Source organism: Neophocaena asiaeorientalis, unplaced genomic scaffold (genome assembly GCF_003031525.2).
Source record: "Neophocaena asiaeorientalis asiaeorientalis breed wild unplaced genomic scaffold, Neophocaena_asiaeorientalis_V1.1 scaffold7, whole genome shotgun sequence".
Taxonomy (NCBI): Eukaryota; Metazoa; Chordata; class Mammalia; order Artiodactyla; family Phocoenidae; genus Neophocaena; species Neophocaena asiaeorientalis.
In genome coordinates this window covers 5,490,751-5,513,753 of record NW_020185337.1, presented here as the reverse complement: position 1 = coordinate 5,513,753, position 23,003 = coordinate 5,490,751, and the positions used below count along the sequence as shown (strand labels likewise).

At 39.7% G+C, this 23,003-nt stretch overlaps 1 protein-coding gene across 1 annotated transcript in view; it reads right to left on the bottom strand.

Moving 5' to 3' along the window:
* Nucleotides 1-23,003, bottom strand: part of INPP4B (inositol polyphosphate-4-phosphatase type II B) — a 480,337-nt gene that overhangs the window by 231,251 nt on the left and 226,083 nt on the right. Inside the window, exon 7 of the mRNA XM_024736048.1 lies at nucleotides 7,435-7,485. Coding sequence (XP_024591816.1) covers nucleotides 7,435-7,485 — 51 coding nt within the window. The remainder of the gene's footprint in view (nucleotides 1-7,434; nucleotides 7,486-23,003) is intronic.

Below are 23,003 nucleotides of genomic sequence, written 5' to 3'. Positions count from 1 at the left end.
TGAATGTCTCTCCTGCCTACCAGGCCGGGAGCTCCTGCGGAAGCAGGACCTTGGCTCGTCCATCTTCTAGCTCAGCCCATTGTCCGGAACAGAGAGGCTGCATGCTACGCCCACTGCTGCACTGTGAGTGTTTGCAGTGTGCCAAAATGGACGCCTGTGAGTCAACCTTTTCCATCACAACTGTCAGCCACGTGCTTAATCTCAAAGGATATTATCCTTTGAGAGAGAGCTTACAGAAATCATACAATCCATTATAAATCAATACTTAGGTAATGGCATTATGAAGGGGTGTCAAACCAGAGGAAGTGTTATTTATTCTAAAAATGTTTTTTAAATTTATTCTAAAAATAACTGTACATTAGGACTACATGTCACATAAAATGCATTTAATAAAATCCTTCAGTTTAAAGACATTGCCTAATTGTTTCACATTGCAATACCAAACAATGGACTTGCCTATACTCTTACTTTCTAGCAGGTTTTCATGTGTTTGCTTCGCCTCAGTATAAATAAAACTAGGACCCTCCACACCCCTGAAAGTGGAAAACACATCATTAATTTACATGAATATTCACTGGACTCCTGGTCAAAGAATGAATTAGCGAGAAAACAGTCTTCTCTATTATGAAACCTGAATTCCCATGGAGGGAAAACGGCACACAATGCTAATGCAAAAGAATAACTTTATATAGAGTTATTTCATCTTTACTGTCACTTTAATCATAATCACAGAATTTAAGAAAATTATTCCAAAAAATCTGTTTATATTCCAAATATAACTCAGGGAACAATGTTTTCATCTCTCCTTCAGTATTGTTTCTAAAAATCTCATCTTCAAGGTTTTAAACTGGGAGATCCAATATCAGGGGAAAATTTAAAAACAAAGAAAAAAAAATTAAAGTGTCACTAGAGTTGGAGGTCTGAAGTGTAGTTCTAAATCCATGATTATGCCCCAAAATGGAAATCTGGGCAATTAAATCACTTCTCCCAGCCCCCAGGCTGGCTGTCCATTGACGGGCACTGTCAACCTCCGTTTGTCTGTCTTCTCTCTCACAAATCTGGGACTTGGACAATTTACTCCACCATACTAGGCCTTAGTTTCTGGATGAAAATGTTGCATAGGATAACTGTATCTTTCTCATTGTTATTGTTATAAGAATTAAAGTAATCCAGGCAAAGCACTTAGTACATTGCTGGGAAAATAGGAAGCACTGCATAAATATTAGCTTGCATAGTACTTAAGGAAAATATGCCCAGAAGTCAGATGACTTAAATGTAAGTCCACTTCAAATACTTTTCGGAAAAGGCAGAGTATTTAAAAAAAAAAAGTCTATGAGAAATTCCTATTATAAAAAAGAAAAATGTATGTTTAAAAATATAAGTTAGATTCAGGGAAATATAAACTGGGATAAATTCTGTGAAAAAAAAAGATATGAAAGTTATGTGGTCCTTTATAGTTCTTAGTGTTGAGTACATGTTACCTATGATTCCTTATAGCTCAAATTTTTATTAGATCTTGTGGAATGTTTATCAGAGGCCAAGAAATGTCTGAATGAAATCAACAAACATTAAGACATGTTAAGACATGGCCAGTCTGTAGATGAAGAGACAGGAACCCATGGGAGTTAACTGGCTTACACCTGGTCACAGAACTAGTTAATGTGCGGAAGCCAAGTTAGGATCCAGGTTTCTTGCTCTTCAGTCTAGAATTCTTTCATCCCCCTCACGCTGTGCCTCATTTCCAGGACAGGTGGCAATTCCCTTTCCTTCTGACAGGCTCTCTGCCCGCACTCTGTACGGCTCTGACCTTTCTTGCCTGCTCACGACAATGCAACACTCACCATTATCATTCTGGTGCAGGCACCCAAAGCAGATGATCATTAAATTGCTAGATGCACGATTTCAATCATTCACCTGGCTGGAGAGTGATATCAAGCAGGGTGGAGAATGCAGGGCACCTGTCTCAATCCCTGGCTCTGCTCTACGGGGAGCGTACAAATAAACCGTTCATCCTGCCTGCCCTGGTGGGGACTCAGCGCAAGTCACAGACATCCAGAATGCTCAGCAGGGTTGCATACCTGCCTGAAGCAGGTCCTCAATGGTCTCGTTCCCCTGGTACTACACAAGGATCCAGAGGAAGTGCTCCTCCATACACATACCTCCATCACCTACGTTCATCTCACAAAGCCTTTATTCAAAGTTTAGGTTTCCTTTATACTACAGCTTTCATGGATCTCCCAAGTTTTTCCAAGTACTGTCCAGAGCTGCATTATCCAGCATGTGCACTAGTTTGTGGCTACTGTGAGTTGAGTTGTGTTCTAAGTGTAAACACAGATCAGATTTATAAGATGTGATATGAAAAACGGAGTGTGAAATATATCATTACTGATTTCTGAATTGATTACATTTTGAAATGATAATATTTCACATATATTGAGCTAAATAAAATATTACAACTAATTTCACCTGTTTTCTTGTTACTCTTTTAAAAGCATGGGCTGCTAGAAAATTTTAAATTACGTATGTGGCATGCATTAAATTTCTAGTAGACAGTGTTGTTTTTTTATTTTTAATTTTTATTGGAGTGCAGTTGCTTCACAATGTTAGTTTCTGCCATACAGCAAAGTGAATCAGTCATACGTATACATGTATCCCCTCTTTTTTAGATTTCCTTTCAATTTAGGTCACCACAGAGCACTGAGTAGAGTTCCCTGTGCTATACAGTAGGTTCTCATGAGTTACCTATTTTATACATAGTGTACATATGTCAATCCAAATTTCCCAATTCATCCTCCCTCCCCCCTTGGTATCCATAAGTTTGTTCTCTACATCTGTGTCTCTACTTCTGCTTTGCAAATAAGTTCATCTGTACCATTTTTCTAGATTCCACATATAAGCGATATTATACAATATTTGTTTTTCTCTTTTTGACTTACTTCACTCTGTATGACAGTCTCTAGAAGACAGTGCTGGTTTTTGAGGGTAAGTGAAGATATCCATAATACTCTGACATATTCTCATAAAACTATATACTGGAACTGTGGTGTAGGTTTTAAAAGGTCTTTGAAAACCAGAAGTTTATATGGTGAGGCAGGCTAATACACAGCATCTCCTGCCCATAACTTACAGGATGGGTCCCTTTTCATACTTTTGTACAGGTACTGTTTCTTCCCCCTCTACCCTAACAGGCATGGTTGTGTGGTTTCCCACTCTATAGGAAGGGACAGGGGGTACGTGAACTATATGCGCTGAAAAAATACATGACAAAGAAAAAACTGAGAGAATATCTATTACAACTTGATGAACAGTCCGAAGAACACATTAAAATGCAATTTAGGGCAAAGTCATATATTATAAAATTACATCTTTACTATGAATATACCTCACAAGGTCTCAGAGCACAGACTGGTATCTGCTTGACTAAGTCATCACCAAAGGTGTGGTTTCATCTAATAGATGCTGCTGAAGAATGCAAAGAAATGTATAGAACATATTTGAAAGATTTATAATAAAAAATTTTAGCTGATTTTTTAAATTGGAGTACTTAGTGGCTAGAGTCCGTGGCACACTGTAATGGCAGAGCCATTACCTGCTCTATGTTCTTGGCCAAGAACTTAACTTCTCAAGAATTTTTTTCAGTGTCCAAAAAAATATTTCGGAGGAGTGATGAGATGTATATTAATCAGCGGTACTTCACAGCTGCTCAAGGCGTGACAATTTTTCTCTATCCCAAATATCACGTGCTCTGAGGGTGTTAGAAAAGCCAAGGCATGCTGACTTGTTCTTATTTAGACTCATTCTTATCATGCTTGAGATTTAGTTTGGTAAGATAATTACCATTTTATTGATTTCTGATGTGTCATAAAATGTACTCGATTCTTACCATGTTATTGCAATTATTTTTAGACACCCCCTCCCTTTTTATTCTGGTGCTTCTAAAAAAATATAAGATGGCTGGCAAACCAAAATCATGGTATGCTTCCTAATGCATTCAATACATATATCATGATTTGCTAATTTCCGGGCACAGAGCTAGGGCTATTAAAGTAAACAAAATATACATGATCTTTGCAATCAAAATAAACTAGTATTTTGTTAAACCAAATACTAGTTTAACATCTAGTAGGAGAGTGGAGACATTACTAATATATAATACCCATTCTGCCCAAGTTGCATTACTAATAGCATCTTGATTTTGTTTAAATGGGAATTGTATCCCGATTCCCTTCTACCCAGGGACTCTGATCGTCTCAGTGATCATGTAAGTGGTGGGACAGTTGGCCCTCTGTACCCTGGGATGCAGAACCACTGATATAAAACCCGCAGATATGCAAAGCCAACTGTAAGGGACTTGAGCATCCATGGATTTTGGTAACCGAGGAGGATCCTGGAACCAATCTCCTGAGGATATTGAGGAACGACTGTATACCAATTGAGTTTTCCTTTCCAGAATTGAAGGAACAGGATGAGTTGCTCAGAACCTTTTCAATTTGGAATGTGATGCCTGGAGGTGTAATGGTCAGACTGTACAACACTTTAAGAAAGGAGAAGCAGGACAATGGACAGAGCCTGGTTGCTTTAAGTCCTTTTGAGTAGCTGGAGACTTGAGCAATTTCCCCATGACTTTTCTTAACATGAGAAGAACAAGTCTGTTACCTACTCTTCATCCAGTTACTTGCTTCTGAATGCATTCCTAACTGATACAATAGACATGTCAGAGAATGCCCACTGAGAAGTTTCTTTTGGTCCAGGAATTATAGATGAGTCTTTGTCAAGGATGAGGACACAAGATAACAAATGTTCCACATTATAAGTTCAGAAAACCTCATCACAGTGCCTAAAAGGAGCCAGTTTAGAGAAACTGGTCTATTAGTAACCACAACACGGCCAGTTCATATAAAGGCAGTGTTGGAAGAGAGAGGTCAGAATTTGGGGAGGATACAATTTAGGAAATGAAGTGGATCTCTCTCTTCATGACCACCCTCAGGAAGACATCTCGATCTCCAAGGCCAAAACCAAAGTCATGGGAGTATGGACCCAAAACATGACTTACGAAGCTTGAAGGCGTCCAAACCATCTCTGCCTCTGCTGTGTTGGGAACTGGTGATTGTGTCTCCTTTGAGAATCATTGATTATCTAGTACCCGATGCTGCTGGGGCTCATAGAAACGGTCAGAAGAGACATGGTTCAGCCAGAACCAGATCCCTCATGATGGGAAAGTATACAATGGGAAGGGGCCTCCAAGGCCTCCAGAAATACCTATATTTGTGCTCACAGGAGAGCCAGCATTTCACTCTGCCACAAAGAGAACTTGGGCAACATTATGCTGAGAAGCATCAAAACCAGCATAAAGGGCACCACACCTCATGGTGGGCAAGCACAGAAGGAACTTCTCCCCCCTTCCTTTCTCCTGAGCAACTGAGCAATGAGAGGAGGAAAGTGTGAGAGCGGACCCCCTCCCCCCACCACAAGTTGCTAGAAGCGCAGAGATGTCTACAGCCTGTAGCGGGAGATGGCGGAGGAGAGGGTGGAAGAGAATAATGTAAAACCAGAGAAGAGACTCAAGTTTGAAAATGAATAAGATGCATTCCATTCCAAGAACTTGAATGAGAGAAAAAATAGGGGGGAAATTCATACAATTAGGCCAAGATGTCATTAAAATCTCAAGCAAGGGGGATTTAACACAGAGAAATTGTGGGAGTGAGCAAATAATTAAACCAGCTCATCTTTCTTGAACATCAAAAAATAAATGGGAATTTTTAAAAAAAAATGATTAGCTTATTAAGAGTTATAAATTTCATTTTTTTTTTTTTTTTTTTTTGCCATTTGCAGCAACATGGATGGACTTGGAGGGCATTATGCTAAGTGAAATAAGTCAGACAAAGAAAGACAAATACTGTATGGTATCACTTACATGTGAAATGTAAAAAACACGACAAGCTAGTGAATAAATAAAATAAGAACCAGACCCACAGATACAGTGAACAAACTAGTGGTTATCAGTGGGGAGAGGGAAGGGGGAGGAGCAAAATAGGGATGGGGGAAAAGGGTTATTATGGGATTATATGAAATCATGTGTGTGAAACGTTTGAAAATTGTAAAGCACTATAGATTTTTTTTTTAATTTAAAAAAAGAGTTACAAATTTCAGAAGGCCTTACATTATATGAAGGAACTGTAAAGGGTGTGAGGACGGCTTGCACTGGCGGTTCTAGTTTGAAGGAGGACGTCTGAGTGGTCATAGGCAAAAGGCCTGTGACCCGAGTCCTGAGCTGGGAGAGAGCACCACTGGGCAGCCCGGCAAGGAGACTGCATGTGTCCTGCAGGGAGAGAGGCCTGAGGCTGGAAGGACTCGCTGGTTCCTTGGGAGAAACTCTAGCAGCCCAGGTAGTCTTGGCACCAAGATTGGCGGTGGAAGTGAGAGCAGCACAAGAGGCTGAAGGGACTGGCAGGAAACAAAGCATGAAGATTCATTTAAGTCAAAGAGAGTTATTCAGCCTGTTCCAGGAAGAAACTAGAAGGCTGCGTTCGGCATGAGAGAGCACCAAGTACCCTTTTCCTTCCCCTACGCTGAGAGATGCAGAGGTGGCTGACTCACTTCTCAGCCAATGCAAGGCACGCTTTCTGGAGGGTTCCCTTGGCAGGTTGGGATGGCAGCTGTTGCCAATGAGGAAATGAATGCTACCTAGTACAAGGCTCCCCACACCCTCCGGAAGAAGGTTGCCAACTGCCTGTAGGATTTCAGGGAATTTCAAATAGGCCTTTCAGTTGGCAGGGCCTCTTAGACTCAACTTACTTCTGGACTTTTTCCACCTTTCTGAATGCAGGATCCCAGGGACCAGCCTGCTGGGCTATTCTTCAGGAGCCTCCATTGCCTACTGTAAACTTGTCCAAGCAAAATTACCTGTTACTCTCTTGCTCTCCCAACTTGTAAAAGCTTGAGATGCCATGGCTCAGATGCAGCAGGAAAACCTCAGCTGGATTTTCCAGCACTGGGCTGCACTTCGGTGGCAGCTTCTGTTTCAACCCACCCTACAGTGTTGAAGCGGCTGGATGCAGAAAACATCAAAGTCCTACGGCTAGTCAGCCCTCTGCGTCCTTGCCGAAGCGGTCGAGCTCACACCTGCAATTTCCCAGCCTCCTGTTGGTCCTGGAATGTTGGCTCCGAATCACATCTCAGTTACCTGCAGGGCAATTTCTAGACTCATCTCTAGCCAGCTGAACTAAATAAGAATTCACTTGAGGATGATTTTCAGGAGACTAGGAATGAAGTCCATGCAATTCCACAAATATGTGACCGTGTCTCCTTGCAGGTCACACTCTATTAATTTAACTCAATTTTATTTGTCAGCTAGAAGGCAGGAGGCCACAGAAAACCCAAATGATTAGCTTAGAAGTGATGTGTGTGCCTTTTGGAAACAAAAGAAACACTTACCCCAACCTCTGGCGGGGGATCCTTATGTTCAGGGAGGACACTTGTTCTAACCTAAGGAGAAAAACAAACATTTTCTGTATGACTTTGGAGTAGAAACCAGTGCAGAAGCTTCACACAGGTGCTATTTGCATTTTCCCTCATCTGGCATCAATTCAGACTCTGTGGTTAATCATTACTGAAGGTACCTGTGTATGACATCCACTGTGGGCAACAACGATGCTATCTTTTTATAGTTCCTGAATTTCCTGAGGTTCTTAAGTAGACAGAGCTCATCCCATCACTCCTTGTCAAATACAGAGATATCTGGGCTTTAGGTGAATCACTTTTAACCTCCTTGAAAAGCAAAGCTCAATTCAACATTCCAGGGAAAGGACAGAGTTGGCATAGAGAATGTCATTCGATGAATGCTTACAAATATTTATTCTCTTTTAGGATATCTCTCTCTCTTGAGAATTCTGGGCCAAATTGTGATGTACCATGATCTAGATTCCTTTGAAAACTAATTCTCGATTGTGGGAGAGGATAATAGTGTAAAAATAGTCATTTGGGGAAGCTTTTCATATGTTTAAAAAGCATTCCTGGTGAAAAATCAACTCCTTAGATGATAAGTAGACATATTTCTTCTAGTAGGTGGTGATCCTCAACCCTGGCTGTACGTTAAAATTACCTGGAGACCTTTCAAACTACCTGTGCTCTTTCCTGTCCATGGACATTGACCCTAATGTACAGTTACGAGTCTATGGTTCTCTATTTAAGAAAAAAGATGTTTCCGATAAAAAGAAGTCACAATTATCTTTCTCACTTAAGAAAAAGCTAGTAAAAGCAGGAAGAAGACATAAAACCTAAACCTAGTATATCTAAATTTGAAGTAAGGATGAGATAAACAAGTTAAATGAATACACAGCAACATACAAGAACACTGTGTTTAACTGGAGAGCAGAGGGCTGCGGGGAGGGATGGGAGAGAGGAACCCAGGAACATACAATGGATCAACATTTTAGGGGGTCATTTTAACATTTAAAGGTCATTTAACCTTTGGAGGTACAGCAAGGGCAATCATACTTCTTTGTTTCTTTATGACAGATCCAGCATTATCACTTGTACAATTTGTCAGTCATTATGACTCAAAATTGTTCACCATTATTTTGTCACACAAAATAATGACAGGAGAGACCCCAACAGAGTAAACACAATTTACAGAACATGCTCAGCTCAGGATTTCATGACAGAGAGCTCACTGTTTAAGAGCATTTCCAGGTTGGTGGCTGCATTAACGTTCTTTGGTCCAGAATGTTCAGAGGTACCCTTCAGTCTCATTATCTGGAAATCATTATCTGGCCTCAAAGGATGAGGAAGCTTGGAAACTATATATTAATGTATAGCATGCTGTATTGGACCATATAGTGTGTGTGTGTGTGTGTGTGTGTGTATAGACTATATACATAGCATTGTGTAATATACACACACTATACACATATATACATATGTATACTAGAATAAATTATATACAGAGTGAATAAATTATATACAGAGTGAATAAATATTCACATACATGCAACTCATACACACACATATATATACCCAAAAGGATATATAAATACAGTATATGTATATATACATGTATAGACTATATACCTAGTGTGTGTATATACACACACACTATATACATATATATATATCAGAATGAACTACATATATAGGGAATATTCACATACATGCAACTAATACACACATGTATATATGTGTATATTTATATATCACCTTAAGAAAATATTTGACATCCAACTAACATCATCCAAAGGGATATATAAATACAGTATGTGTGTGCGCATATATATACATATGTATATATATTTATATAGACTATACACATAGTGTGTGTATATACGTAACACTATATACATATATACATATATATACCAGAATGAACTATATATACAGTGAATAAATATTCACATACATGCAACTCATACACTAATGTATATGGGTATATTTATATATCATTTTAAGAAAATATTTGACATCCAAATAACACCATCCAAAGGGATATGCTTGAATTTAGAAATAAAGTGAAAGAAGTCCGAAACTGTTAAACATATGTAGGACTGCATATAGTGTGTGTGTGTGTGCGTGTGTGTGCGTGTGTGTGTAGACTATGCGATCTAATGTTGGACAAAGGTAGAATAATAGTGACAATTCCTGCAACACCGTCATTAAACTCCTAAATTTAAATTGATTTTATCAGTATAACATTTATTTCTTAAATGTTAAATAAGTATGAATAAACTATATAGAAAAAAAGATTTTTAACACAAAGGTGTATACTATGAAAAAGTCTAAAGATATTCACAGACTGGTTTGCCATATCCAGCGTATGCGTGCGTGTGTTTGTGTGCGAAGGAGAGAGAGAATGAATTTCACTTTACATAATAAAAGTATTTTTGAAAAGTACATGTACATCACATTTTATTAAATCATGGCATGTTTAAATCACTAGCAGAGCTCTTGATTTAGAGGAACTGAAAGACAAAATTATAAATCAATTTAAAATTGTATAAAGTCAAATTTTTATAGGAAATGTTTGATTAAGTCAGCATGTAGGTACAGTTCTAAAACCTTGATATTTAAGGTCAGTACTACTTATGTTTAGCATATAGGTTACATATCGATGATGCTTTTCTTGCGTTATCGTACAACACTCTTCACACACAAACTAGGTGGCAAACACTGGGTTTGCCAGTGAATAAGGTCCCATTCCTTCTCTTCAGGACTTCAGAGTCTGGTGGGCAGGACAAATGTATGAATAATCCAGGACAATGTTGTAAATTCTATAATGGAAATGTGAGCATTTTCCTGTCTGCATTCAGAGTGAAGAGTAACTAGTTCAGCCTGTAAGTGTCAGGAAAACCTTCACAAAAGAGGTGGTCTGGGTTTTGAACAACGCGTAAGAGTTTTAGGTAAAGAAGGATGCGACAAACTAAGCAAGGTGTTATGTATCAGGTGCAGCATGGAGTCATAAAAGCCCATCTGTGTTTGGAAAAGAGTGAGTATTCTGATGATTCTATAACATGGGGGCCTCTAGGGATGTGATAAAAGCCGACTGTGTTTGGGGAGAGAGGTTGGGGGCCATTTGTTGTAGAGGTCCATCTATCATGTCATAGAATCGGAGCGGTACGCAATTTCTAGGAAATCTAGCAAGGTGTTCAAGTAGGGGAGTGACATGATCGGAGCCCCTTGAATCATCCCAACTCTGCCCAGACTCACGTCGGAAGAATTATTTAACCTCTTTATGCCAGTTGCCCTTTGCCTTTATGTCCACTATCTTTAACATGGGGTTAATAAGAGACCCCATAAGTTGTCACGAGTATGACATCTTTTCAGCACTTAGAACAGTACTTAACACAGAGAGGGAAGGGGGAGGAAGTGAGAGAGAAAGGGAAGGAGGAAGAGAAGAAGTGAGGGGGGAAGGGGAAACAAGAAAGAAGACAAAAGGGAGAGGGAAGAGATGACAGAGGAAAGATGGGAGGAAGCAGAGAGACAGGGAGACAGGACCAGAGGGAGGAATATGTCACTGAAAAAAAAAAAAAAACATAAATAAACCCTGGACAGATTTAGCTGAGACCTCTTGGTGAGAAAGGGATGAAGCAATGGCTGTCACTGTAGCATCTGGAATATTCCAGTTCATCGGCAATGTCATGCCTCCTGAGATTTACTGGCCTTCCTTAGAAATTCATTTTCCCTTTTTTGGTCTTATTAGCAGTTCTTCTCCCTGTTTTTCTTCACCATACCCCTCCCTTTCCCCTGTCCCTTCCTGGAAGATAAGAATGTCTGAGTTCTTATAACTTCCTTTTGTCTGGATTTTTATGATATCAAATAAAGCAAGAAAGATCAATTACTAGAAGAGGTCATGTAGAAAATTATATATCCCGTCTTGAATATTTCTTAAGGTTCCTGTAAAACAAATTCATTTCCTTCTCTATCAACTTCATAAGCTCAACATTCTATGCACTAAATTTACCCTGAAAAAAAAAAAGAAACAACCAAAGGAAAATCAGGTAGCATATAGTGAGTGACACTCTTTCATCAAATCCTTATAGATTAGTTCATAAACTTTGTTTCCAAGCAAGAGGCTACTTGGGCTACCACTGCAGTGGCTGAACACAGCACTCCAGTCCATGGGAGACAACTTATTAAAAGAGTCACCCTTGCTACAAAGAGGCTGGGCACAGCTACCCTGAGCCAGGGAGGAGGGTGATTGCTGTACTTTTCATAGGTGAGTGGTGCTAGGATACCGTTGGGTAACCAGATCCACAGGGAGGCCGTGCTGCCATGATGCTGTGTACCAGGTTGTCCAGGCCTGGACCTCACTGGCAGGTGAGGAAGCAGCAGCCTTCCCCTGGAAGGCGGAATGGAAGATGTTGGCAATAATGGAGGAATACCTCGGGGCAGGGCGAAAACCCAGGTTCTCTCCTCAGACTATTGTCATATCTGATAAGATCTCTGATAATGAATGTGTCATTGAAACACATACCTTTTTTCTAATAAAGGCGTTACTCTTATTCTTTCTGTATCTCAAATTAAAATATATAATATCATCACGTTTACTTGTTCCACTTGGAATGAGATATAGAATTGCCTTAATATTCAAACACATGGAAATCTGACTGCAACAGAAATGTTTAGCCCTCTTGCACAATACGAATTTTTGGAGAGGAAGCTGCTCAGTCAGGATTATATTCCCTAGGATGCCTTGTAGTGACAGATAACCATGTAACTAGTTCCTATCAATAAAATATAAGTGATGTTTGCCGCATCTAAACTGGATTTTTCAGAAGTGGATCTAGAATGCCCTCTCTGTTGTCTCTTTAGGTGACTGCAGAGCTGCACCTGGTCCCAGAATGACCACATAAAAGAAAACCATCCACCATCCATCACTACAAGTGTTAGGCTATCAAATGATTGGTTAGCTTTCTAGTGCTGTGTAAAAAATAACAACAAACTTAGCTGTTTAAAACAACATTCACTTATTAGTTCACAGTCTGTATGTCAGAAGTCCAGGCCTGGTATGGCGGGGCTCTCCCATCCAGTCCTACGTGCAAGGCTCAAATCAAGGTGGCAGCTGGCCGCATCCTCATCTGAAAACTTGTCTAGGGAAAGGTCAGCTGCCAGCTCCCGCAGGCTGTTAGCAGAACTCAGTTCCTTGCAGCTCTAGCACCGAGGTCCCTGTTATCTTGATGGCTGTCAGCTGGAGGCTGCTATAAACTCTTGGAGGCGGCCCTCGTTCCTTGCCGTGTGGCCTCCTCCATCTTCAAATCCAGCAATAAAGAATCTCGTTTGCATCAAACCTTCTTGCACTTCAGATCTTCAGATTATGTAAAACATGTACATGGGGTGGTACCTTGGGGCCATCTTATAAGTCTGTCCACCACAATGATAAGAGCTAAACATCCATTGTGCTGAGACACTGAATTTTGATGTTTACATTTGTTTCAGTGGCCAGCATAACTCAGACCTCCCACTGGTTATAAATGAAATTTTGAATTCAGCTTATGGCTATGAAGAAATGAAGCAAAATAGGTCATATTAAATTCGAATTCAGTATTCTAATGTCAACAAACATGCATTAACTACTTACTATGACCCAGCCACTATTATAAACACTGGCAATCTCAGAGATTAAGAAGGCATCGTATTCCTATAGGGAATACTAATAACATGGTTAAGAGTCAAAATATGCAATAATAATTGTTAAGCATTTTCAACTGCCTAAAACCTATCAGCCACTCAGATACTGATTTTCCAACTGTGGATGGAGAAAGTGATCCATGCACAAATGCCAACAATTTAGACCACAGAATATTAGAGATGGAAGGGGTCTTAGAGCTAACCTAGGAAAACTACCTACGCAATGTGCAATTTTTATCTGAAATATGCCTGAGAAGTACATTTAAAATTTCTCCTTGAACATGTTTAGTCTCTAATTTACTATCTCACTAATTAGTACGGGAGAGATAGTGTTACAAACTCACATACCCAAAGGCTCCAAGCAGGTTAAGTTAATGAAAGAAGTGAACTGGGTGTAAGAGACAATAGGGATTGTAGAAGACTCTGGAAAGTGGAAATCACATGCCCAGTCTATAAGGCGCAGCAACTATCTAGCTTCAGATGATAAAAAATTCCCAAGAAAAAGTTATTCAACTATCAACTGTGGGTAAATCCTACTTCCTTTGCAGGTGGGCTGTGACCAGCATTTACTTACTTTTACCAGAAATGGGCCTGGTAAATGAGGTGGGTGGTCAAAGCAGGTCCAGTACTATTTTAGTAAAAATAAATAAACAAATAAAAGTGCTACCCTAAAACAGTTGTTCTTAATCTTGACAACACATTGGAATCATCCGGCATAATTTTAATGCCAATTTCCAGGCCACATTCTAGAATAATTACATCAGAATCTCTGAGGGAAGGGTCTGTTCCAGCATCAGTGTTTTTCAATGCTCACTCCCCACTTGATTCCAATGTGTAGCCAAAGTTCAGAACTACTGATCTAAAATAAATGAGCTTTTTTGAGTGTGAGCCTCATAAATTCCAAATCCTATACAAGTTCACAAAAAGGCACTGTGCAATGGTCAAGGGATAGAATAAGTCTTCCTTTGGAAAAGATTTTTTTTTTAAGTTAACAGAATGTCAGAGCTGGAAGTGATCTTAAACATTATTTATTGGGCAATTTTTCTTAAACTCCAGTGTACACACTCATCACCTACTGGTCTGTAAGCTGGTCAGGAGGATGGTCTTGAGGACTGTCCCCTAGAAGCCTGTTATAGAAATGCAGAATCTCAGGCTCATTCCAGACATACTGAATCAGAGTCTTCATTTCATCAAGGTTCCCATGTAATTCATACGCATGTTTGTGGTCTGGTCTAGAGTACTTACGAGTGAAACAGGTCACAGATGAGAATGGTAGATATTCGTTTGCACCTAAACACACTTAAATAAGTAATGGGATTTATTCTTCTGGTTATGAAGGTAATTAGTCACTTTTTTAATGTCAATCATCTGTAGAGCTCCAGATAATATTTTCTTTCGGACATGTCTTTCCTTTGTTATGCTTTGTTACATCATGTTATGGGGAAGGGGTTGCTCTTGTCATCAAGTCAGGGATTGACTTGGGACAGAGCTAGTCTGGAATTCTAGTAAGACTCGGTGTTGTAGGCTGAATCTCCACTTCCCCAACCCCTCTACCCCCAATCCCACGCTCCCCCAGTCCCAAATTCATATGTTGAAGCCCTAAGCACCAGTACCTCGGAATGTGACTATCACTGGAGACAGGGTGATTAAGTTAAAATGAGGCCACTAGGATGGGGCACTCATGCAATAGGACCTGTAACTTGGGTGGGTGGCCATCTGCAAGCCAAGGAGAGAATCTTCAGAAGACCTCATCCCTGCCAACACCTTGATCTTGGACTTCCAGAGTCCAGAAATGTGAGAAAATAAATTTCCGTTGTTAAAGCCGCTCAGTCTGTGGCACTTTTTCATAGCAGCCTTAGCAAACTAAGCCACTCAGTCTACTTGTGTTGTAGGGTATGGCCTTCCGTAACTTTCAGCTGAGAGCCTAACTGGTCTTTGCTCCTCAGTCCTTGAAAGGATGCTGGAGATCCTTAGATGTCTCAGTGTACCGCTTTTGTACTGGGCCTCAGCTTCAACGTCTGGCAAATGTCTTTAGAGACAGACCAGCCATGAGTTTGAGTCCCTTCTGTCCTCTAAGTTTGTCATTTCAGCTACACATGAAAACCAGAATCTCTGCTGGGTTCTGGGCCTGGCAGCTGCCACCTTGTGTTTAGCAAAGACAGATGCTCAGACTTCTAGCTACAGAGACAATCCGTAATCGCCCCCAGGTGAGAGATGGCTTTTTAGTCCCTCATTGTCAATTCAACACTCCCTCTAGGGCTGTGGCTCATGTCCGGTTTTGGTTCCTTTCCCTGGTTTCCTAAACACTGTGAAACCGTGGGAGGTTTCACTCTGCTTTATATAAGCTTTTGGCCTGGTTCTTTCGCCTCCTGTCAAGGTCAGGATTCAGTGATTCTCTTCTGAGAAAAAGTACCCATTGATTTGAGGTCCCTGAAGTCTCAGTTTCTCAGTCCATCCAACACAATGGCTGAAAGCTCTGCTACTTTCTCTTCTTCTAAGGAGCAGCAGCCCCGTGTCCAGGCAAATGCCTGTTCTTCAACCTACTCTCAGAATCACCAAATGCCCGAAGAGGAAAAATCCACAGGCTCCTGATAGCTCCACTCTGAAACGTCCTCCTTTCTCTGGAATTTTAGTTTCGCATGTTGATATTACTGTCACAGCTTGATGATGTTTTCAAACGTGATTTTTATAACACGTTCGGCTTGTTTCTAGGTGGTGTCAGAGGGAGCATTGCTTGTTTCAACTGCCACATCCTACCCAAACTAACCTTTGTAATATCTGAAAGTTATCGCGAAGCTAAGGGATCTTCCAAACGTGATTAAGAGGTGAACAGTGATACTCAACAGAATGTAGTAGCTAAATATGATCGGAGAGGGCAAAAGGCGTCATTACATGTTGGGCTGTCTGTTAAGTCTTCGATACACCAGTTACAAATGGATAACTACAGGTAGTTCTCTTCATAAAAGCAGAGTTAACCCTGAAGCCTGAGCACTAACTAAAAATAATCCAATAATTATTGAGTGTGATGTGCTATCTTGATCTTTACCAGGTAAACGTGATCACCTTTCACATGTCAAAACATATTATGCGAATGATATACACAAGAACATTCTAGAGATTCCCAAGCCAAGTGAGGCCACATTAAGAAAAGTGTAAGCACTCTTAGTTTGGATGTAATCGTAGGAGTTTTCCATTTCTCTAAGGCAATGATGGTCACACCACAGCCCTCTGGTCACATCGGTCCCTTTATGTTTAATTGGTGGCCCTTTAAGACTACTAATTTCACTATATGAATGCACCATTATGCTAAATTCTACCAGTCATATAGGTGTCATGTGGTTCTTTAAGTTAATGGTGACAGCAAATGTGGCTCCAGAGTCACATAACTCTGGGTATCCCCGCCATTACCCACATTTTATTCCATTTCCCTTTCCAAGAGAGTCACTGAAAGATACAGGCTCGACCGAAAATAAGAGATGCTAAAACTGAGGTCTAGTTTTCATGAAGTCAAAGAGGTTTCTCTACCTCTGTTCTGAGCATAAACTCTTCTGTCTTTCATACTCTTTACCTCTGGAGCCTCCTGAAAGGGACACTAGCCTGGGAAAGGCAGCACTGGTCAGACCCCATCAGGTATCTTACACTGCATCTCAGAGTCAAGTCTTGTCCTGGGCACTTACCTAAAACAAATAGGACAAACCTCCAAAGAGCTGTACAAGTTAAAACCAAATTTTTTTTTCAGTGTTAATAGATATTTAGCTATTTTTAAAACTGAGGTAAAGAATAAAGGACCTCTCTGCACTGCAGAAACAGAATCTAAAAATGTGTTTTAGAGGCACTGAAGACATTAACTAATAATTTGCTAAACAGCTGCTCATTGTAAGTTGAGAATTCTATTCCTGCTGACTTCCAAAGCCTCACATGAGAATATTATTAACATTTCAATACACAGAGCATTCGACTCAAATATCATGTATCCATATTAATAGATTTTTGGTCAGGTTAAACCTCCATTACTGCTTTCATTCCTCTTCCTCTATTTCTCCACAGCTCCAATATACAAAAATAACTGTACCATCATTCTGAAAAATGGAAAGAGAGTCAATGGGAACTGATCTCTTGATCCCAGCACTAGACCTGTGTTGAATATGTGCTACCCTAGAAAGAAATAATACAAACTTATAATTGATAAATAAGGATAATGGAATCAAAGGAAATAACTATACTTCCTTCGCCTATGGGTTAACTATTTCAGAGGTACATGCGTTAATTTTTTTACTTGTATTATCTCACTCAATTCCTATAGTTCTGTGTTGTATTGTTCTTGTTTGGCCCATTTTACAGATGAGAGAAGTCAGTTTCAGAAAACTGGAGTAATTTGCTCACTTCAGTAGCAAGTTACAGATCAGACACGAAATGGTCTGCTTTCAAAGTCTGCACCCCTTCCATGGTGGTGTGCCTTTCTGAGCCTGCACCCCTTCCATGGTGGTGTGCCTTTCTGAGCCCACGCTGGTGGTGACTTTAATTGTCTTCCCTAGGGCTGCTTAATGAGTTTTAAAAACCAAAAATCTATTGGCCTCAGGGAATAGAAACAGACACAGTTTATCACGTTGCCAGACTCAAAAACACCATCCTTAAGGTATTAACAGCCTCCAACTAAGACCACAGTCATGAGTTAATGAACTAGCCTTTAGACAGAGAACAGTAATATCTACACAAGCACGTGTCTATTACTCTGTTGCTCAGTGAAAGTCATTAGTCCCAGCACTGTAAGGCTGAATAATTTCTAGGTAGCTTTAAAACAAAATTATTGCGATATCACTTAGTATTTTAAGAGATCATTTACAACCCAGGCTTTTGTAACCCCAGTCAAAAGAAGATCACAAAAAAAAAAAAAAAAAAAAAAAAAAAAAAAAAGAAGATCACCAAGCCCTGGGTAAAGATCAATTGATTTATATAATCAACCCACAAAGCATATTTTTTGACAAATTGGAATATAATGGTGTATACCGGCACAGAGGGAAGGCTTTTGATGTAGCTATCCGATGAAGTGCTGTGTTCATCTTCAGGCAAAACTGGGACAATTCAGCAGCTCCATTCTATCATCACCCTAGTTTCTTTCTCTATGGAATTCCACCAAAGTATCTAATAAGTTATTCCATCATTGGGTCTGGGCACTGGCTGCACTTGAGAACCACCTGGAGAAGCTTTAAAAATTCTGAGGCATTATTTACACTCCTTTAAATAACCCCTTTCTAATCACTCAGAGTTTTCGCTGCTCTCTCTTCTCATTTACTCTTCAAAGCAACCTAATGAGAAAACTGAGGCTCACACTTTCGGTACCTTTCAACCTGCCTGAAGACAAAACGTCAAGATAAGTAACTTTCTTCCCAGGTTACGTGGCTGGTATGTCAAAAAGCCAACGTCTCGACCAGAATCTTCTGTATTCCCAAACCAATACTTTCAACACTTCCGTTGTCGCGTTGCCTGCAGCTCGGGCTGAAAGGATAGTACACTTCCACTACAGTGGACTGAAGACAATCTGGGCAAATTGAAACAAAGTTCGCAGTTTCCCCGCAGGGGGAAATGTGACTGTGGCATCTCAAACAGGAACCAAGGACGGCTCTTCTCAAAGAAACGTTATCATGCAGTGGCCAGGGTCTACTGCAGGACGCACTCAGGGTTGTCTTAAAAGAGCAAAGGTGTCAAACTGAATGCTGTGAGCTCTTCCTAGGAAGGTAATACTGATGAAGAACACTGCCTGTATAGAAAAATGTATTTAACGTTTCTGAAGATTGATTTCCAAAATTGGGGACACGATCTCATCAAGTTGAGGGCACCTCGTACTTTAACAGACCAGGTGCATACTGAATCCTGTGACATGTGAGTAGCAGCTGGGACACGAAATGCCTGCAGTTTAGGTCTTACTCAAACCCCAGATCAGCAGTTCTCTAATGGGGTCCAGTCAGGGGATCTGCAAGGTCAACACCATTTTCATAATAATTCTAAGACAGTATTTTACTTTTTACTCTCATTCTTTCACAGATGTACAGTTGAGTTCTCCAGATGCTACAAGAATTGTGATTTGCCTACAGACTGAGGCATGACAATGCAGTTCTCCCCTATTAATCACACAGTCAAGAGACTTACACACATGTAAAACAATGCCACTCCCTCAGTATATTATTTTTAGTTTTCCAAAATACAATTTATTTTCAAAAGCATGTAGTATGTATGTTAACATATAATGGGTTTATTATTTGCTATTGTAAGTGAATTAATAAATATTTTTAAATTTTCTGAGTTTCATTTCTAATGTAAACATCCATGGTCATTAAAACCTACATAAACAGAAGCCCTTTGGGATTTGAGATAGCATTTAAGAATGTAAAAGAACCCTGAGACCAAAGGTTTGAGAAATACTGCTTCTTCCTCAACATCTGAGACTTTGTGTTTCACATTGTCTATTTCACAATCTTACCATTGTTAACAAGATTTTTGCTGTAGAATCTCTTTAAGAGATGGATGTGATATTTACTAGAGGAACCCACTAATCCAGCCGATCTGAATCCCTATGGTTCCTTTAATTTGCGTTTCTCCCATCTCCCTGATGCCTTTGCCTATATTGATCTTCTGCCATTCTAAGTATGAGGGACATGGTTGTGAACAAGGAATAATCACTTCATAGACTTACTTTCTAGCAACAAGAAGAGATGGAAAATATCAAAATGGGTAAATTAGTAACTATGCATGGAAGTAAAATAAGGTAATGGTATAAAATGTTAATTGGAAGGGGGTATTTTACATATAATGGTGAGGGTGAATTTCTCTGAGCAGATGACTTTGATTAAGACCTGCTAAAGATAAGAAGCCAGTTCAGAGGAAAATAAGGGGGAACAGTGTTGCAGGCCAAAGCAACATCAAGTGTAAAGGCCCTGAGGTCACAGTGTCTGAAAAAAGTAGCTGAAGGAGGAAGAAAGAAGAGGGAGGTAGATTCAAAGAAAGGGAGGGCTCCGGGAGAGTAGAGTCCTCATTCTAATTACAATAGGAAGCTCAATCAGGGCTTTGAGCCAAGAAGTGATGTGATCTTTTTCATGCTTTAAAAATACTACTCTGATTCTATATGGAGGACAGACTGCAGAAGGTCAAGAGTGGAAAGGGTGAACAATTAGGAGTCATTTGCAAATCAGAGTTTTATTACCACCACTTTACTTTTCTAGTGTCAGGCTCAAGCTAGGTATTTAGGCTTTAGAAGGATAATCATTAGGCTGCCTTGAGTCATTTAATTCATTTCTGAATATTTACAGAAAGCACTTTGATACTGACAGAGAAATAAAGTTAGTATACAAATTTCCTGTATGTGTAATTACATTAATCTCTGAGGATAATAATGCTCAACTATCATAAGAATATTTGTGGATGAATAATTATTGAAATACACTTAGAGCTAAATAATAAATGTACTATTTACATCCTATTTACATTATGGATATTAGAGAGCAGCACAGCTCTTGAAATAGAAGAATCTTCAGAAGCATGCTACTTTAAAAGTGCAAAGGACCTCAATTCCCTGAAAAAAAATTATAAACAAACTGAGTGATAACAGAATTGTAATTACTAAAGAAACCCCTATGAATAGGATTGTTTATTAATGGATTCAGGCTTCTGGCAGGTACCTGTGACAGTAGAATTTAGAGAATATCTTCATTGTTTCATCTTTGCATCTGAACCATATCAGCAAGCAATGATTCAAAGACCCATGAACAGCAAATAATGATGGATGGACAGAAGATCACAAAAGGGAAGAACAGCACCTTTAATTTTGAAACCAAACCCCTTCTTTCCAGCACAAGATACCTATTAACAGGACTTCTGAAAAGCATCTTTCCACATACGCATGATTTTGCACATCATAGGGCCTGACTTAAAATATACCTTGGAGGAGTTTAGGATTAACATATACACACCACTATATATAAAACAGATAATTAACAAGGACCTACTGTATAGCACAGGGAACTCTACTCAATATTTTGTAATAACCTATATGGGAAAAAAATCTGAAAAAGAATAGATATATGTACCTGTATAACTGAATCACTTTGCTGAACACCTGAAACTAACACAACATTGTAAAGCAACTATACTTTAATATAAAGTAAAAAAATATATATATATATACCTTGGAAATCCAACTCTGGATTTTTTAAGTTAAAGCTGTGGAACATTCTTCATCTGCACTGGAGCTGCCTGTGAGATGGCTCTTTCATTTTCTAATCAAAGTTTTTCTGTCTTAACCAAAGACACACACATCCGTATGCATGCATACTTGCATTCAGTAAAGCAATTTGATTAAAACTGTAACTATTCAACAAAGGCCAAAGTATTCCTATCCCTTCAAACCATTCAGAGCTTTTAAAATATATCTTCTCAGACGTCTAAGGAATTTACTGTCTCAAGGAGACATTTAAAACCTAGAATCTTAACTCTGAAAACTCTTAAACAGTTGGAGTGTTTCCGCCACTTACGATGCACGTTTGTGCTTAAGATGAGTTTACACTTGGTATTCTTGCTGCCTCAGCGCGTAGAGAGGCAGGCTAATTGGAGCTAATGAGTTCAGGCACTTAAGAGAGAACCGTTTAAAACTAACAGCACTAAGATAAGTCCACTCACAGGGACAACAAGGGGCATTTTCATAAATTCTTTTTATCAGAAGTTGTGCTTTCACCTTTCCTACTTCTTAAAGTGAATTTTCCTTTGATGCTGTCAGGAAGAAACTTGCAAACATTCTCAGATAAGGGTGCTCCTTCTTGGCACTGGATGAGACCACAGGTAAGGAAATTCAGGTACTTTAGTCATACTGGATAGCATTCTGCCTTTAAGAGCAGCGGGGTGCCACTGAAGGTCTAACAGCTGGTTCTCAGAGGCTGGGGATGGGAGAAGCTACGACTTATAGAGGGTGCCAATTTCGGTGGTGAAAATACTCTCACCCTGGCCCGCTACAAGCTACCACTCAGGATAACTGATCGTGTAGGTGGGAAGAGGTGTGGACGATCAGCTCTCTGCGGCTGACGGAAGCAGGCTCCGGCACCCCACCGTGGGGTCATGGCAGAGAAGTCGGCACAGCAGAGGTGCTTGGGACCCAGGTCAACTGAGATCTCAGTGTGCCGTGAGCCTGACTACAGCCAGCTCGGGCGTCTATTCCAGGAAGAACTGAGTGTAATAACCACTATATTACCATGAATAATTTGAAAGTAAAATCGTCCTTAGTCTCATATCACAGGGAATAAAACCGTATCTCAGAAGCCAACAATTTTTTTTCTTTTTCTTTAATTGAAGTATAGTTGATTTACAATGTCATGTTAGTTTCAGGTGTACAGCACAGTGATTCAGTTCTCTCTCTCTCTCTCTCTCTCTCTCTCTCTCTCTCTCTCTCTCTCTCTATATATATATATATATATATATATATGTTTTCAGATTATTTTCTTCTAGGTTATTACAAAATACTGAGTATAGTTCCCTGCGTGATACCGTAGGTTCTTGTTGTTTCATATTTTTTATGTAGTAGTGTGTATCTGTTAATCCCAACCTCCTAATTTGTCCCTCCCCCTCCTTTCTCCTTTGGTAACCATAAATTTGTTTTCTATGTCTGAGAAACCAATGATTTTAATCAAGTTTAAACTCAGGGGAACGCAAATATCTGGCTAAGAGGTGACCAATTCTATCTATTCAATCAGATTCCCAGTAGCTGCTGAGAAATTCTTTTAAAATCAATGGAAACTTTGGCCATGGGAAAGATGCGGAAACGCACAAAGAATCTGGCTGACCAGAATTGGTCTCATGACATATCTGGGCTCCAGGGTCAGTTTTAAGTGCCCTGGTAGCTA